Below are 18,374 nucleotides of genomic sequence, written 5' to 3'. Positions count from 1 at the left end.
CAGCACCAAAAACAAACTGCAGCGACCCGCTCCCCAAAACATAACAAACTGTTCCAGCCAATGACCGACAAGAAGGGTTTGGGGGTGTGGTTTGGGGGGTTAGTGTGCGGATGAGGAGGAGGGAGGGTCTAGCTAGCCTCCGTTTTGTTTGACAATAGTTCGAACGTCAACAAGAAGTGACGTCACCCAGGATCGCTTAGAGAACCTTTAACATTACAGGAATATTTAGGCTGCTGTCCCTTTAAGATATAATGAATGGATCCAGTACACTGATACTGTACACATGCGTTCTTTATCGACTGTTTACATTCACTTAAGACATAGCCTACTATGTATGTTGACAATTTGTGTGAATTTGTCCGTTCAAGCGCAAGACTAGAAAGATAACTCAATATATAAAGCTTCTCACAGCCTACACGAGTTCTCTTTCACGTCTTGCACTCAAATGTTTACATTTGAATTTGTAAAAGTATAGAGCATTCGGCACTCGCATTGAACAAAGTTTAGGGGAAGCCAAAAAAGGCATATCCATCGAGAAATATACATAAGCCTAACTCTATATGTCTTATTTATTCTCAATAAACCATATTATAGATGCATATGCGTTGTCCGATTTGAGATGAACCGCAGTGCAAGTGCGTGTCGAACCGTGGGTGTAGAATGGTACGGTTCGATTTTTTACCGAGAAGAACCGTCACACCCTATATGAATGTTCACTCTATTTTGGGAATTTTGTGTACATCTCATTTGTTATATTGGAAATGGACCGCTCTGGTCTGTAGATGTCAGTACCAGCACTGGCTACTTAAAAAATCCATTTCGTTTGACCACTAGTCATAAACACATGCTGGAGCAAACAAAGAAACAAATGATTCAGACAGCTCTGTGATAGTAACCACTAGAGTCACTAAAATATTAACCTCAAGTCAAACCAGGGTAACCATTGTTGCTTAACCTTAGATCAATAAAATATTGGCAGAAACTATGGTATATTTTTGTAAGAGTACCATACTAAGGTAATACAATGGACGCTTCTACTAAAGAAAATGCTAGAAAAAGAGTATATTTAAGCTTCTCTTAATCTTTGTGTTAAGTAAAAAAAAAAAAAAAAGTCTTTCATGAAAAACTAATCCAAATCCAAAAAACAGGCTGGAATTACACTTTTTTTATGCTAATCACTTGACCAGAAAAGCCAAGAGGAATGTCTTAAACAGCTGGTGGCTGATTAACCTAAAGCTTTTAGCATGCATTGCATCGCTAATCATTAGCATCAGCTATGAAAACAATGTATCAGCAAAATGTCTGTGTGAACTTTTGCACATCTTTGCATAAATCAACCCTCAAAAACTATGAAATGGGTGTGTTCAGTTATAAATGCTTTAATTTTTGTCTATCCAAACTATTTGAGTTTATTCATGGCACCTGCTTGATCACCTTGGAAAGGGACTGATATTCTGTGCCAGCCGATCACTCATGAATAAACACACATACACACACACACACGCGCTGAGAGGGAGTGGTACTTAGGACTAACATTAGTTGTAACGGCCTAAAGGACCACATTGAAAATATAAGGGTGTAGGCTCTAAATAGAACAATATCTTATTTTAAAGGGCAAAGCCCTGGATAAGAACACTCTTATCTGAACCTTTCAGTGTGCAAATAAATACACAGCCGAGAGGGAGAGAGAACTCGAAAACCTCTCACCATCTCACTACATGAACAGGAAGTGTGAGTCAGGGGAAGCAAAGAAACAATGAACGGATGGAAAGAAAAGATGAGAGAAAGGGTAGTCGGCACTTTACCATCCAACACGCTGATGTTTGGCCTGTTATGGGGAGTGTTTGTGTTTCTATTCACACTTGCGAGTCTCATCTCCAAATCTGAATCTCCTCTTTGTGTCTTTTCATACTCAACGTAAGCCATTTTTAAACCTCTCTTTATTTCCAGTAGTGCATGGACGCGTTTATAGGTGTGTGTATTTTCTCACACAGCCTCTCATTTACATCTCCTGGCATTCTCACAAAACATTCCCACCAAAGGTGTGGCGACATTTACCTCAGGGAACATCAAACATTAACAGCTGAGTTTCCTGTGTTACGAAGGAGCAGTGTAAGATGATTTTAAGACTGGACTGAATTTAAAATATGTCAACCCAGCAAGACCAGGACTTTCTCGGGAATATGTAGCCTAAAAACAGCTATCCCTCTGAATCCCCTTCCAGAATGGACCTTAGTAAAAATAAATACCTAATTTAATTTACAAGATCAGTCAATATGCTCATATAGTACTGTTGTATATGTACTGTTATGCACCCAGAGACCAATCGCTCAGCAGATGAAACGTTCAAAGTACATCTTTCTACAAATTTTTTGGTTTTTAAAAATAAATTAGGTTAATTTATTAATCCATTAAAAATGCACATCATGAATGGTTGTATCTATATCTCTCACAAGAGATAATAATAATAATACACTTCTATTACTGGTTGGAAATGTAAACCATGAAAATTTTTTTTTTCAGGGTTCAAAGTTCAATTCTGTTCTTTTTATTTGAAATAGAAGTCTTTCTAAATATATAAATGTCTTTTATGTCACTTTTGATCAATTTAATGTTCTTGCCAAATAAAAGCATTGATTTCTACAAACTGATCCCAAATGTGTGAACAGTAGCGTATATTAATAATAATAAAAATATTATTATTATTGGTATCCCCAATAATAAAGAAAGTGGTTAGTCAAAGCGATTACTGGTCAGACTCTATTGTGTAGTTTTGTCAGTTCATTGGAGATTTTTACCTCAAATAATATGCTTAAAGTGTTCCTACACATTTACTTTCAAAACACACAATTCTGAGCCTGTAACCCTGAGCCATTGTTATGAAGTTCAAACTATTTCAGGCAAAGTGTTCATATCTCAGCTTGTTCATGTGTGATAATAAATAGTAAGCCTGAAGGGGAAATGGAGCACCCTGCCTGTGTGTCACAGAGAGAGTGCTGATGACTGAAGGACACAGGAAACACCTCATTATGGTTAGTTAATTGTGTTACCATGATTATGTACCTGTTTTGCCTGTTTCCTGTGACACTGAATGCAAGGATCAATGTACGGTGCATTTCTTCCTTTTGTTCACTCATTCAGAGTGATGGAGGAAAAGCCATTGCCTGACAAAGTAGAATGAATGAGCATTATGAGATGAGACATGACTGAAACACAGCTATCAGGGGGTATTATAGTAATCACCATTGCCTAATTCACTTCACCTCACTGTCTAAGACAAAAAGCAGTTTATTGCTTTTGAGATCACTCACTGTTTTGTTTGGCACGCATGGACAACAACCCTTGAACCCAACTTATACATACCTAAATATCAACAGGCATTGATTATGAGGCACAACTCAAACAACAGCACAAATACTTAAAAAAAAATAAAAAATTGTATGTGATCTTTTGTTAAAAGAAAATATCTGCTGAGAACATGCATGTAAATATCCAGGAAGTATGCAAACTGCCATTGCAATGTACTGTGAGTTTACCTCTAATGTACAAGGCTGCGGTATGCATGAAACCGTATCTATGCAGACGTTGCTTACATTTTGTGTCTATCATGGTGACCTAGCGTTCCCAGAACGCCCTTCAGGGCTCCCTGTGCATCTCAAAGCTTCTCTCAAACCACTGAAAAGGTCAATCCACCAACACATGTAAACAAATAGACGAGGAGAGGTAGGGAGATGGAGGTACCAGGCACAAAAGAAAGAAAAATCTATACAACATATAGAAACAGATCATATAAAAATCAGCAGTTGTTGGAGCTCTAAAGGTTATCCAGACAGAATGACATACAGGAGGTCTCTAAATTAATCTCCAATAAAACTCCATTGCTATAGCCCAATGTTTCCTAACCCTGTTCCAGTATGCACATCAATAATACCTATTTTGGATGTCTCCCTTATTTAACCCATCCATTTCAGGTTTTACCCTGCGTCCAAACATGCCTACTTCTTCACTAAACAGTATGTGAAAAGAGAAGTATGCCTGAATTCATAATATTCATATAATATTATCAAGTCCCCAGATGACAGTGTTTCACCTAGAAATTTTTCCAGTAGCGGGGGTGGGGGGGAATAATAATGCACTCCTCCAATCACCTCCGGAATAATAAAAAAAAATTTTAATCACCCCTTAAACCATGACTTCTGGCAAGTCATGTGGATAGAAATGGACATTTTAAGACATACAAATATGACATACCATCAACAGATTCAAGGCATGATTATTGCAGCACGTACCTTGAACTGGTCACAAACCTTAATTTTACAATTTTAGACAGGATTATTCATGTTTTTGTTTTGTGTTAATTTATAATATATTGTTCACTCAATGTGTTGATGTTAGATAACATATTAAGTGATGTTAATGAATGGTATCTTATTGTATGTTACACATTGTTATACAGGAGATATAACATGTTTTATTTGACTTGAATGTACTTTTATTTAATCCAAAACTGTGTTCATATTTAATTTACCAAAAGGGCTTTTTAAACCTGCTAAGAGTTATCCAGCCAAGAATAAGCCTAGAACTGCTTTTCTGACGGACTAATATTAATGACATAAATACTGATACCAGTACTCGGGTGTCGGTCCGATACCGTGCTCATGTAGGCTACTCGTAAAACTACCCCGATACAACCGCACTTTATGGGCCGTTCACATATCGCGTTTTTTGCGCGCAAATTCGTTATTTCAATTGTAGGCGCGCGGCAAGCGGGCTCATAATAGAAAGCGATGCGGCTATGCCGTGGCAAGATGAAAACATCTCAACATTTCATCTCAACAGGTCATGTGACAAAAACCAACCGATCAGCTTCGGCCTTTTCGCAACAACATCGAAAGCTCGGCCGAACAGCTGATCATAGCTGTACAGGGTGGCTTTTTATTTCTCATCTCCATAAATATGTCTAGTAGTAAAGCTAATGCAAGGGCTAGAAATCAATTAATTCTTTGCTGATTCTTCCTCGTCCTCATGGAGAGAGTGCAGTTTGTAGCGCTTTCTCCTTTCCATAAGCGCTTGCTCCCCCGTGGCATCTGTTGTTGCCATCCAACTATGAACAGAGGCGCGCCTGGAAAAACGAACGTGGCACGTCGCTTCTATTATAAGCGCGCTTGCCGCGCGCCTACATTTGAAATAACGAATATGAAAACGGCCCCTTATGGCAACGTGACATTAGCTTAATCGAAAATATTTCCATATGTGGCTCTTCCCTCCTTTCTTGTCAACAAGTGGATTCAGAGCCACCGCATTAGCAGCGCCGCCGGACGCCATGTCTCAGTGTTTTTAGGTGTGTAAGTGAATTAAGTGAATGTCGTGATATTACTGATCATGTGAAGATTTTGCAGCAGCGCTGAAATGAAATACAATACATTGTAGGGGAAACACTGGATGATCTGATATTTCTGCCAAGAATCTGATGTGTGCATCCAACGTCCACTTTATTATTCTATGAAGACACGGATAAGGATTTGTTAATGGAGGGGAAGTGACACAACTGACGGCTAAGTCACGACAATGACAACAAAACTTTGCATGAAGGTAGATATCCAGGGACAGGATTGAGCAACCCTGCTTTAGGAGCTTTGTACAGCAGGGATGAGGAACTTCGGTTCTAGAGGGCCACTGTCCTGCAAAGTTGAGTTCCATCCCTAATCTATCACTTGCACCTGCCAGCCATTTTCAAGCAATCCTGAAGACTTAAGTTAGATTTTTCAGGTGTGTGTGTTTGATTAGGAATGTAGCTAAACTCTGCAGGACAGTGGCCCATCAGGACTGGAGTTGCCCGTCTCTGCCATACAACTTGAGACAAAAGTTCAGTTTCAGACAATGACAAAAGCAATTAACCAATTTTGTTTAAATGGAAAGTGACCACCTACACAAAGATTGAGGGCTACATGGTGCCAGGGGGAAATCGGCATGTGCACTACTCTGTATTTGTGCTGGGTGATGGATGGTTTGAGAGATAATGATGTTGAGTAATGCAGAGATAGAAATTGCAAATAGTTTTTCTTACAGAAGAGTGAGTGCTCGGTGAAGCCAGTGAGGTGGTTCGTCTGCGCAGGGACAGGCGCTGTTGGCTGCGCAGGCTGAATCTGCGGAAGGAATCACGGCTGCGACTGGCTAGGCTTCGTAGAGACGCGGCCCTCTTAAAGCCACCTCCGTCCTCTCCATCTCCTCCAGATCTTCTCTCCATGTTGCTGGAGACCAAATTGAGAGCGCCTTGAAGGGAACGGCGTACATTTCCCATCCAGCCCGACACTTGCGAATGGGCCACCGACAACTTGTCGCCCAGGTACTCCATCTCGATCCACTGTTTCAGAGTGAGTCCCAAGAGGTTTGTGCCCTTATGGAGCTAAATGTCAAGATAAGCTTTTTCAGTGAGCTTCTAAGGTATTTTGATGGTAGTCCAATCCCACCTTCAGGTAAGTAGCCTTAATTTACATGGGAATCCAGTCCAGTCAGGTCCAGTTGAAAGTGCATTGTGTTTAAACTCCATGGTGGATTACATTTTAAGACACAGAGGACCTTCCTCTACAGCCCAGTCCATCAACTCAAGCGTTGTTCTGGTACAGAGTGCCTCCAGAGCGAGGCCAGGACAGATTATGCTCCACTCTGCACTGCAGTACGAAACAAACTGCCACTAGGCAGTCGACTGCGATCTTAACTTCCCACCATGCTTGACCGAAGTTTGCGGACCATTTTCAGTAGCATACCTCAATTTAATGCCTACGTCTTCAACAGCGAGACAAAGACATATAGTAACATTAAGTCACTCAGGTACTCCCAAATTAAGATGTTCAATGATATTATTCAAAATTAGATGGACCGATTAGGCTCATACGAGTCCTTGTCCTACAATGCAGTTTTCTGTGACCTGAGACATTATAGAAAGAGCTGGAATACAGGACACCGGATTGTCCCAGATCACAACAGTTCTGCAATGCCTCATGCTCAGCGACAAAACAAAGTTACAGTTATTATGTAACCACAAAGGCACCTGCAATTACGTTCGTAAACATAAAATAGGTTAAAGTGATGTCATGGAAGCTGATTCAATACGCAATTCTTACCTACTGACCTGAACGACACTTCTTAAACAGGCCTAGTTACATTTCAATCAATCAATGCATCAATGAACGAACAACAATGACATTCAAATTTCATAGAAAAATGTCACGTTGCTTTGAGCTGCGTCACAAGAGAAGGTCTGAAATGAGCAGTGCACCACTCCTACATGAATGTTTGAAAGTCTTTTGAGTAAATCTGTCAGCAGAGTCACATACTCAAACAAATGCAAGTAAACTCATGAATCAGAGCTGTCAAACACACACACATACACTTTCCAAGTCAAGTCTCAAACCTATCAGGCAGTGTGCGCTGCTTCATCACAACTTCATCTCCTAAAAGGCATCAAAACTGTCCACCTGTCCATTCAGAGAACGTCCACAACTCTCAATGTAGGGTCAAATGGAAAGCTGGAGACCAAGATGAGTGTTTCCTTGTTTCTTTGTTGCTAGAAAGCTCAGTACACAAAAAAGGTCCAGGATGAAAGTCTGTCCATAAAACATGGAAGTTACAAGCCAGAAGTATCCAGGTGGTTTCATGGGTATTGACAGGAAAATGCATATACTGTTTCGAGGTGGTCTCTTCCTTTGGCGTCCTTAAATGTGTCCCTGCAGGTACTGGCAGGTAGAACAGAAATGCGTCAGCTTTCCTGCCTCTGTCCCCCTGTGTTACAGGACTTGTGCTCAAGGAGAAAACAGAGGGAGGAGGAAAACGAGAGCAGAGACAGAGAGGGAGGGGTAAGGGAAGCCAGCAATATGAGCATGTGAGAGAGAGAGAGAGAGAGATGAAGGAAGATATATGCACTGCAGTATTCCCTGCTCCTGTTCCAGCTTAGAGAGAGAACGAGAGAAAGAGAGAGAGACAGATGGAGAAAGGAGCATTGGTTATGTAATATTGTCAGCGGCTCATTTTGCTGAGAGAAGAATGCTTGATGTAAAGTAACAAAAAAAATAAGAAATGGTCAATGGAAAAAACAAATAGTATTGACAGCAAATACCTGTGCATGCAGAGTAAATCACTCTGGCTTATGAGGAGTTTAAAGCACATGGTACATTGAGTTAGTTTGCTTTGCAAATTGACACAGCCGTCATGCAAACATCATTGAAAACCAACCAAACCTTGCTGTCCACCTTTGAAATCATCACAAATTACAAGCAAAAATGAAATTAACATTAAAATGTACACCTTCCTGTACATCATAATAGATGATTGGATTCATATATTATTTATGCATTAAAATAATAAGTTCAAATGGGGGGGGTTCAGAGCCAGTGAAATGTTGTGGTGCACATTAGCGCCCACTAGTGGGCAGAGAGTGAGTTACACTATGATATTAATGGAGAAAAAACATCATACATTTTGATTAAACTAATCTGACATTAGATCTACATCTAAATACTACTACTAATAATAATAAACAGCACCACTGAACTATTACAGGTTTCTAAAGCACTTTGTCAAATTATTTTTAGTTTAAGACAGTTGCGTGTTTTTGCACATACAGTGGGCTCCAAAAGTTTTAAATACGGTGAGGTAAAATTAATATGAAATGTGTTAAATTATGCACTATTTAGATCAATAATCTGATAAGCAAACTTGCATGTGAACTCCTTCAAATCACAAAGATATTAAAACATTATTGCTGTTTAAATGGCAAAACTACAGACTCCAGTTCCAAAGGTACAGCTGGCACAAAAGACACATATCACTAAGATTAGATTAAGAACCAGCCAGACAAGAGAGTCTTATACATGGCAAAAGCTAATCAATGACAATGAGTTTTTGTTCCTTTTATAGAGACAACAATGGTTATGTATGTAGACAAAATCTGCTTTCCTTCCTTTATAACAATCTGTACACAACCACATATCTTATTACAAGATAAACAGCACAGAGGTAAAGATTTAAAACACAGCTACAATATTAAAGGACATTAGGAGGATCTGGCTAATATCCAAATATCGATTAAGTGCATACATTGGCCACAGTGCGGACTGGTAAATTGCTGACCATACTTTTATGAATGTATCATCACAACAAAAGTCATCCTGGTATTCGAATGAGTCACAGAGTCACTGCTCATGATTCAGTCATCTGCCTGATGGTAAAACCACCTAGAGAACAAGAATATCTTGTTTTCTGAAAATACTATTTTGAAATTGATACAGTATATTAATTAAGATTTTCAATTTAGTTTAGGACAACTGAATGAAAGGCAAACCTTCAAAATCCTGTGTCAAGCTTCACATACAAGTAAGTTTTAAATGTTTCTAACTGATGTACTGTAACTTAAAAGTCATCAAATAAATCCCCAATAGTGTGTTTGCGTGTACACTTTGTGTAGGTATATTTCATATGAAATGACCCCATTTTCGGTTCCATCAGTCGGAGTCGCCTGTTCCAATATCCCAATTACATTTTAAAGGGTCAGACAACAATATACCATCAAGGTTGATGTGATCAGCAGTTATAGGTATTACTAAGCATGTTACATCCTATTGCCCAAACCAGATCAGGATAACAGAGTAATTCTAAAGTCCAAACGGAACAAGTGGTCTAAATTGTTTAATGTTCCTCTTTAAACCACATATGGCCACATACAGGAAGGCTAATTCTGACTGATGCTGCTTCCTGTCAACACTTAACACATAAATGCTCAAAACTACAGCATACACAGGTAGCTGGCTTTTCATATTTTAAACCAAAATCTGTGAGAAATACGATGACCAAAAATGACATAGTGACTGTGACAGTCATTTTATTTGAGCCCAGTATTATGACTCAGGTCCTCTGACATAGCAAAGAACAGCTTTTAAGAGTTGAAGCAAGAGATTTGCTTGCTCAAAATGTATTTTTATAATGTATAAAATACAATTTTATAATAAATGTATTTCTAAATAAGAAGCTCAGTTAGTTTTGGGAAGTAGACAATCTAAAAAAAAAAACAATCACTAAAAGCAGCTAACTATTTAAATACTATGTTGATACCAATTACGACAGTCTGAAAGATCTTGGCCCAAAGCAATCACTTCTTTCATAAACACAACTGCAAAGTAACTAAAAATGCATATTTAGAGGTCCATGGTGCAGGTGCATTGACTTTTATAATGAGGCAGCTTCTTTATATTAATCTGCTCCTATAGTCAGACATGTGACTTTAAAAGAGACACAGTTGATGCAATGAAAATGCAGAAGGGAACTGGACCTGGTTGCTTGAATAAGTTTATTGTGCAGTGTTTAAGATAGGCTTGGGCATTTACATTGAAATAACTGGTTCGTACATGTGCTATGCATACACAAAAGATTCATAAGTGACATGACTAATGCTGGAGGATGCACATAGCCAGTCACTTTTAAAATTTAAAATCTATAGCTTTATAATCCCTAATTTATGATATCTATGTTTATGATACTGAGCATGGGTTCAAGGCTCGTATTTACACAATACAGCAGAAACTGTACTACCTGAGCCCCAAACCATATATGTTTCATTAAAAAAATTCTGGGGAGAGAGAAACCAAAGAACAGTCCTTTTTTATGGAGGGTGAGTTAATTCAAAATTAACTAAACAGTTGAATAATTTCCAAGAAAATGAAAAGAAAAGAGGGAAAACAATGTCTATTTAATTAGTCAGACAACAAGAAGCATCTACAGAGGCCTCACCTTAGTCACATGAAGATAATATTATTGACCAGAATGGTACAAATCACAGGGGAAGAAACAACTTCACCAAACAATGTGCAATAAAGATTGTGAATGTACAGTATCAACTCTAGAAAAAACAACTGAGCAAAAATCAGCAAGAGCATCAGGACTAATTCCAAATATAATCAACAATCAAACATCAGTCAACTTGTGTGTTGTCTAATACTATCAGACCTCTATCTAGATTTGTCTACTTGTCTCAGGTAGCATGAATTGTTTTGATATGTGTAGTTATATTACCATCTTGACAGTAAAAAAAAAGTAAGCTTACCCATAGCCACCAACAGCAGGAAGGACAGAAGTGATAAGCCATCTTTCTATGAAGCAAAATCTTCTATTTAGCCCACAATAATGTTCTACAGTCTTTACTTTTGCGAAGTTTATTTGAATGTTCATTACTTCTGTACTCTCTCTCTGTCTTTGTAACTCGCCTGTGCCCGTGAGTACACGGTGATGTAAAAATGACTCTTCCTATGATGACCAATACTGAGATGAGAGAGAGCAACAGAGAGAGAGAGAGCTTCCTCTTTAAGGCCACGTGCAGCAGACACCCACATAACAGGTTCACAACAACAACAAAAAAATATTAAAATAATAAACACACTATCGGTCCTGGAAAGGTTTCCATTTCTAATGAAATTAAAGGTTAAGAGGATATTCTTGGCTGTCAGATAAGCCACAATTTATAGCCACTGTGAGTGTGAACCATAAAAATCAACACTGTAATAACTCGATTCATACAGCAGATGGCAATATTTATACACTCAGAAAAAGACAAAAGTCTCTCAGTAAAAACAAAAATCTTTACTCTTAAGAAATTTCAATGAACCTGTCAATCAAAACCAAGAAGGCAATCTTAAGCTCTTTAACGCGTTTAAACTTAATTAATGTTGTCCATAAATGTGTTCACACTTTTCCACACATTTGTTGCATGATCATTATTAAATCAGTTTTACCTTGATTTACACAATCTTACTCGCTACTAGCAGTGTATCTTTGTTAGAAAATGCTCTACCATTACACACTAAACTTTAAAGCACTACCCCTTTCTGTTATCAGACTGCATTCCTGCACCACCCACACTAACACACACACACACACACACACACACACACACACACACACACACACACACACAAAAACACAAGCTTGAGTTAGCCTCCATAATGACAAACATGCATATAAAAATAAACATTCAGCTTTAATGACCCTCAGCCAAAATAACTATTTCAATCTGCACTTTAACAAGCCTATAAGTCCATCAGATATGGGAAAACATCATTAGCCAAGCACTGCATGCCAGAAAGGGTCATATGACAGCTGTTATTCACATTGTTGGGGAACTCCTCCAACATCTGGTCTCTAAAGTTTGGTGACATCATCAGAAGCCAACAAGCAATTTCTCCATCTTTGGTTGTTGTACACTTTCCATTAGAACATGGTGAGGAACTCGACTCTTATGTAAGATGCATGCTTATCCATGTGCAATGTAGGGCTGGGCAATTACATCTCAATATTTTTCAGCCTTTTGACAATATCTGAAATATATCTCAATATCGATGTAATCATTTTGCAATGGCTTATGTGCATCCAAAAATTGACATTCGGTCATCATTTACTTGCTTCAAACAATTTGTGTGCTACATTACAAGTCTTCTGAAGCCTTACAATGTTTTAGGTTAGGAACTGACCAAAAAGTCCTTGTTCCTTTACGTAACAAACTAGATGATGGAGTGAGAGAATTGATGACTTTGATGAAAAATTAACAGAAGAAAAATATCTTGCAGAAGCTTGCACCTTAATTGGCAAGGTAACAAGTTTACATTATAAAACGTTAAGTACTTTAAAATCACAATTGGTAACAAAAAAATAATGGTACATTATTGTTTAGAAATGCAAATATAAAAACAATAGCATGACAATCTGCTATGAAAAGTTGTCATATTAGTCATATTAGTGCTGCCACTAACGACTAATTTTCTAACGACTAATCTAAACGACTAATTTAAAAAAAAAATTGTGTCCATTTTATTTTGAACTCAACTGAAGGGCCAAAATATAAAATGTCACCTGTTGAAAAACAGTATGTATTTACAATCTAAGCATAAGTATCTGCATTTCCATTACTATACCTTATTAGCCAGAGTCCCAATCTAATCCTCTATTAACTAACATGTATGTATTCATTACTTAAATTAGCTCTTTGTTCTGCCTTAAATTATTACATTACTAGCTTACTGTACATTTATATATATACATTTTTGAAATGCATAACTGATAACATCACTCTGAATTGTAGGCTAAAGTAGATGCAATGCATGCATTTTCTGTAAAGCTGCTTTAAAACAATATGTATTGTGAAAAGCACTATACAAATGAATTGGAATTGAATTGAAAGAGTCTGGACTAGCCTACTACGCTTAGCTCTGCCTAATAATGAATCGTGCTGAAAGCAGGCAGGCACGCAGCTATGCAGCTCACGTTTACACCTATGGTTTACACTTGCGTGCATGACGGCCCGTGCCGCGGTTCGCGTGAATGTGAAAGCAACACGGACTCGGGTGCGCACTTGTTCAGGAAGTAAAGTGACCTGCGCATGCGTTTTAGCTGATTATGATGTATTTAGTTAAATAAAACACATTTAAGGGATGATAGTGTTGATGATTTACCTTGGATACGAGCAAGAGTGAGTCTGCAGTGTATTCGCTCATAGCGCGTGGAATCAGGGCGGCAAATTTGGAAATCCAGTCTCCTCAAAAGAGTCCATTTGCAAGCAGCAGAAGGCCACCTTACGCGACACACGCACCTGTGTTGTTCACTCAGCGGCGCATAATATATCACAGAATGAATAAAAAATATATATATATATTGCGTTCTGCGTTCTGTTTTCTATCATGCGTCGTACACGTTTGCGATGGCGCAAGATGCACGCAAACGCACCAGGGTTCGGTAGAAATAAGTTGAGTGCGAAACCAGACCAACGCTGCGGGGTCGCCGGGAACAATCGTGCTCGGGCTCGGACCGCAGCAAACGAGCCCAGTGTGAAAGCGTTTGCCTCCGTCACCGTCACCGTCAACTGCCTCCGCAATTTTTCATATCAAAGCAGTGAAGGCGGGGGATAGGGAAGGAAGAGGAAAGCAGATTGACCAGCAGAGTGCGCACAGACTGGTGTGTGGAGGTGAATTACAGTGAGCCGTTTGAGACGGGAGACCAAAAATAAATAAGCGGTCAATAGTAAAACGACACGTCGACTAAAACAATTGCTGTTGACTAATTTGCATGGTCGATTACGTCGACTAAGTCAACTAATCGCGGCAGCACTACATATTAGCATATCTACTTTTTTTCAGATCTTATAATGTAATGTAGACTACTTTCAGCTTCATCCCATTAACAGATGTAATTCAGTATTGTTTAACCAAAATGTCTGAATGTACCTAGAACATCATTAAAAAAACTTGTGTAACTGAATTAAACAGAAAATACAATCCAAGTACAAAACTGCAATCCAATCGCAAACGTTAAAATCAGCAGTGACAAAACTTGATATTGACGCATTCCTGAGTAAATATTAAATAGATTACCTATCCCTAGAGAAAATTAATTCTTAACAGGTGTATGTATGTGTGCATGTGTATGGGAAAATGAGTGACAAGGAATAATACACAAAACAAAATTCTCAGCATACTTTTACTTACCGATCTTTCTCCAACTTTTTCTTTGTGCGCACTGCGACTTCTGCGAGTTCTCACGTGGGCAAGCGGACCATCAGCAGAGCTTTCCGTTGGGGCAGATCTTCGACACATACTCCTTGAACGTTTCTACACAAACATAGAAGGGCCTACAGTCAAGCTTCTTTAGTCCATTCAAGGAAAATTCAATGTAACACAACTAGGGATACGCTGACACTGATATTTGATCACTCTGAAGTACATTTGCCAATACCGATAGTTGGGTGGTTCTGCAATTAAAGTGACCAATTTAAGATGGTGCACATAATTACTGTTTACATTTGTGCATTGCTAAACACACACAAAAAACTATATGGTGGGAATGGGTGTATGTGAGAGTGAGTTCTTCCTCACCTGTTGTACTGTGTCCCTGTGCGAGGCACGGTTCTCTCTCAGCCCCTGGGATGCCAGCTCCCAGTCTGGACTTGATAAAGGATCAGTGACAGAGAAGGTTGCAACCTGACTAGTGGGTACCAATGTCTCTTTCCTAGCTAATGGTGTTGCGGGAGAAGAAACCAAAGCTCCACTTGACCCCACATTCAAAGGTCCTGAGGTCCAGAATCTTTCTGGGGTCAGTATAGGGGCTACAGAGGGACCAACACTTGTTTGTGTAGTCCACATAGGAGTTTGAATTTGAACCATGGGTGGTGCAAGAGAGGGATGCTGTACCGGAGTAAAGGCAGGAATCATGGAAGAGGTCAAACTGGGTGTTGCAATGATACTTAAACCTCTATCCTCTTGGTGCAAGATTTTCTGCTCAAGACCACCAGGTCTAGTGCTAATTGGTCTTCTGGATCCCTCCATGGCTGATACCCAAAGAGGCTCATCTACAGTCAGCTCTGCTTGATTATGTCCCCAAACATTAGTGTGTGCAGATGGCAAAGTTGAGATGGGCTGTTGAGTGCCAAAGGCCCAATCTGAGGTCTCAATCAATGATTGAGGTTGTGGCCTAGGTCTTTCTGTATCAAATGGCTGTGAATGAGGTTGGGCTTGGTGCATAATTTGAGGTTGCAAAGGTGGCGGAAGTTGAGTTCTCATACGTTCTGCTGGGGAGGGCTGGAAGAAAGCCTGGGACTGAGGGTGGAACTGGGGATGAGAAGGAGACTGACCTTGAGATGCTGTTTGGGGCTGGAGAATATTGGTTTGTATGGCCTGTGGACGAGCTTGAGTCATTGAACTAACACCTCCTGATTCTAAACCTCCAAATCCAGGTAAAGGGAAGGTATCAGGTTGGGTTTGGCTCCTGAACGAGTCAATGTCTAAGATAGCTGGTTTGTAAACCTCATCAGGTCGAAGTGAGGGCTGCTTCCATCGAGCTGTGGGGCTATTCTCGTGGCTATCTCTACCAGTCCTAACACCCAGAGACACTGCATCCAGATCTAGAACTTTAGGCCGAAGTGGAGATGTAGGTGTTGCCTTCTCTTGCTCTGTCTCTGTCCAATGTCGTTCTGTTCCTCTCTGCCATTCAGGCTGCTGTTTTCTCTCTTCTCGTTCTTTTTTTGATCTCCGTTTCGCTTTCTCTTGCTGGAGTGGCCTTTCCCGCTGTCTCTGCAACTCAAAATCAAGAAGCTGTTGTCTCTCAAGCTCCTTGATCCTCTCAAGTTCCTCCAGCTCTCTCTTGGTCTCTCTCTCCTCTGCTTTCTGCCGCTTCCATCTCTCAATCATTATCTCTCCTTGCTTTTGTCGTTCAAGTTCTTTCTGCCTTTCAATCTCCTTCTGTCTTTCAATCTCCTGTTGTCTCTCTAACTCCCGTTGTCTCTCAAGTTCCCTTTGCCTGTCCAGTTCTCTCTGCCTTACCAACTGTCTCTGTCTTTCCCTGTCCTGCTCTTTCTGTTTCTCCAGCTCTCGTTGCCTCTCTAATTCTCGCTGCCTTTCTAACTCCTTTAGCCTCTCCATCTCTCTTTGTTTTTCAAGTTCTCTCTGCTTCTGTCTTTCATTTTCCCTCTGTCTCTCCAACTCCAGCTGTGTCTCTCTTTCTCTCTCTATTTCCTTCTGTTTTTCAAATTCTCTCAATCTAAGCCTCTCTTGGTCGAGCATTCTCTCTTTCTCTCGCTCAAACTCTTTTTGTCGTTGCCTCTCAAACTCTCTCTGCTGCTCGAGTTCTTTTTCTGCAGCCTTCATTCGCTCATATTCAATTTGTTTCTGTCGCTCCTTCTCTCGTTTCTGCCATTCAATTTCCCTTTGTTTCTCCAATTCCCTTTGTCTCTCCCTCTCTAGCTCTCTCTGTCTTTCTAGCTCTTTTTGTCTCTCTTTCTCTTTCTGTATCTCAGCTTCTCTCCTTTTCTCCCTTTCAATTTTGTTTTGTTTTTCAACCTCCAAGTCTCTCTGTTTCTTCATTTCTCGCTGCCTTTCCAATTCCTTCATCTTTTCAAACTCTGCAAGTCTTTGTTTCTCTATTTCCTCCCTGGATGCTTTTTGCAGTTCCCTTTCTTGTAATCTAGGATCTGTTCTCACTCCAGTGTCATTGTCATGCAAAGCTCTCTGGAGTGCAGCTTCCAATGAAGGATTTCTTCTAAATTGAGCTGTTGGATTCTGAGAACTCCACTTCCCTGATCTAAGAGTGAAATCCTCAAATGGAACATCCTTCATCCCTCTGTCCTCTCCACCCACCATACTTTGTTTACCTCTTCCAAAAATTACTTCATCACCCTCTCTCTGACCCTGATGCACAGGCTCTTGAATCTGACCTGTCAGAGCAAAGTAAGTGGCTCTGGGTTTGTTAATTTGCTCTTCAGCATCTAGCATCTTAGGCCGTTTGGGAGCAGCAACATCCTCTCGTTCCCTTTCCCTGTCCCTTTGTGCTTCTAACAGTTTCTTCCTATCTGCTTCACTCTCTTCCTCATCTTCCTCCAATGCTGCTGCTGCAGCCATGTGCAATTCTATTTGCCTCTGTATCTCTTCTTCCATCTTTCTCACTATCTCTTTCTGTCGTTCCCTCTCGATTTCAATCTCTCGGTCTGCCTCTGTGGCAGTCCATTTCTGTAGTGCCCCAACTCTGAGATAACGTGGAATGGCTGCTTCATCCTTTTGCAGGTCACTTATCCCATGGGTAGGTCTGTCGTCTTCACCTTGAGGAGCTGATCGCCGTGAACGTAGCGTGAGAGCTCTGTCCTCAAGCTGAGCGGTTGGCAAAGCCTCACTAACAGCACGGCTCTCGCCAAACAAAGCCACAGTATCAAAGACATGCTCCACGCGTACAGGGCTGGAAGGAGAAACTTGCTCTCTATAGGTTGCTTTGACCAAACTTCCAGGATCATCATCTTCAAGAGCTTTAAAGATGTTGTCCTGAATTCGCAAAGAGTGGCTCCGTCTGGGCATGGGTTTGATTGTGCTTTCCCGCTGTGCTCTTGGGCCTTGTGAAATGCTATCTTCCATCACTTGAACATTATGCCTCTCTACCACATGTTCAAACATAGATGCTCGTACTGTTTGCAGTCCATCACTATTAAAAGCAGAGTGGGTAGGCAAGTCATGAACTCCTAGTGATGATACTTTTCTGTCCTCCTGTTTGTTGAACTGTCCTTCAATCGTGGAGTAATCAAACTAAAAAAATTAAATAAAGATGAAATTAAGTATATATGTACATTTCATTTGCCATTGGTTTTGTTAAGCAAAACTTTTTTTTGGATTTATCTGCAGATGTTTTGCCTCTTTTTCTGAAAAGTAAGCAAGAACCTGAAACTTGGGTTGACTTTCAGTCAGACAAGATGAGATTTTCTACAACTGTGATCCCTAAAGAAGCAGCCTGTGACGACCCCCCTCCCACCTCCCCCCTACCCTACCTGATGGCTGTGTACAGTATGTGTATTACATGACTGA

At 40.0% G+C, this 18,374-nt stretch overlaps 1 protein-coding gene across 2 annotated transcripts in view; it reads right to left on the bottom strand.

Annotated features, from left to right (window-relative positions):
• si:ch73-138n13.1 (calponin homology domain-containing protein DDB_G0272472) overlaps nt 1–18,374 on the bottom strand; it is a 48,972-nt gene that overhangs the window by 10,205 nt on the left and 20,393 nt on the right. For both annotated transcript variants that reach the window (XM_056246543.1, XM_056246542.1), the window contains exons 5-6: nt 14,910–18,098; nt 14,523–14,645 (exon numbers count right to left, since the gene is read on the bottom strand). In XM_056246543.1, coding sequence (XP_056102518.1) covers nt 14,523–14,645; nt 14,910–18,098 — 3,312 coding nt within the window. The remainder of the gene's footprint in view (nt 1–14,522; nt 14,646–14,909; nt 18,099–18,374) is intronic.

Source organism: Rhinichthys klamathensis, unplaced genomic scaffold (assembly GCF_029890125.1).
Source record: "Rhinichthys klamathensis goyatoka isolate OS25496 unplaced genomic scaffold, OSU_Roscu_1.1 h1tg000040l_1, whole genome shotgun sequence".
Lineage (NCBI taxonomy): Eukaryota > Metazoa > Chordata > Actinopteri > Cypriniformes > Leuciscidae > Rhinichthys > Rhinichthys klamathensis.
This window is presented reverse-complemented; position numbering and strand designations above follow the sequence as displayed.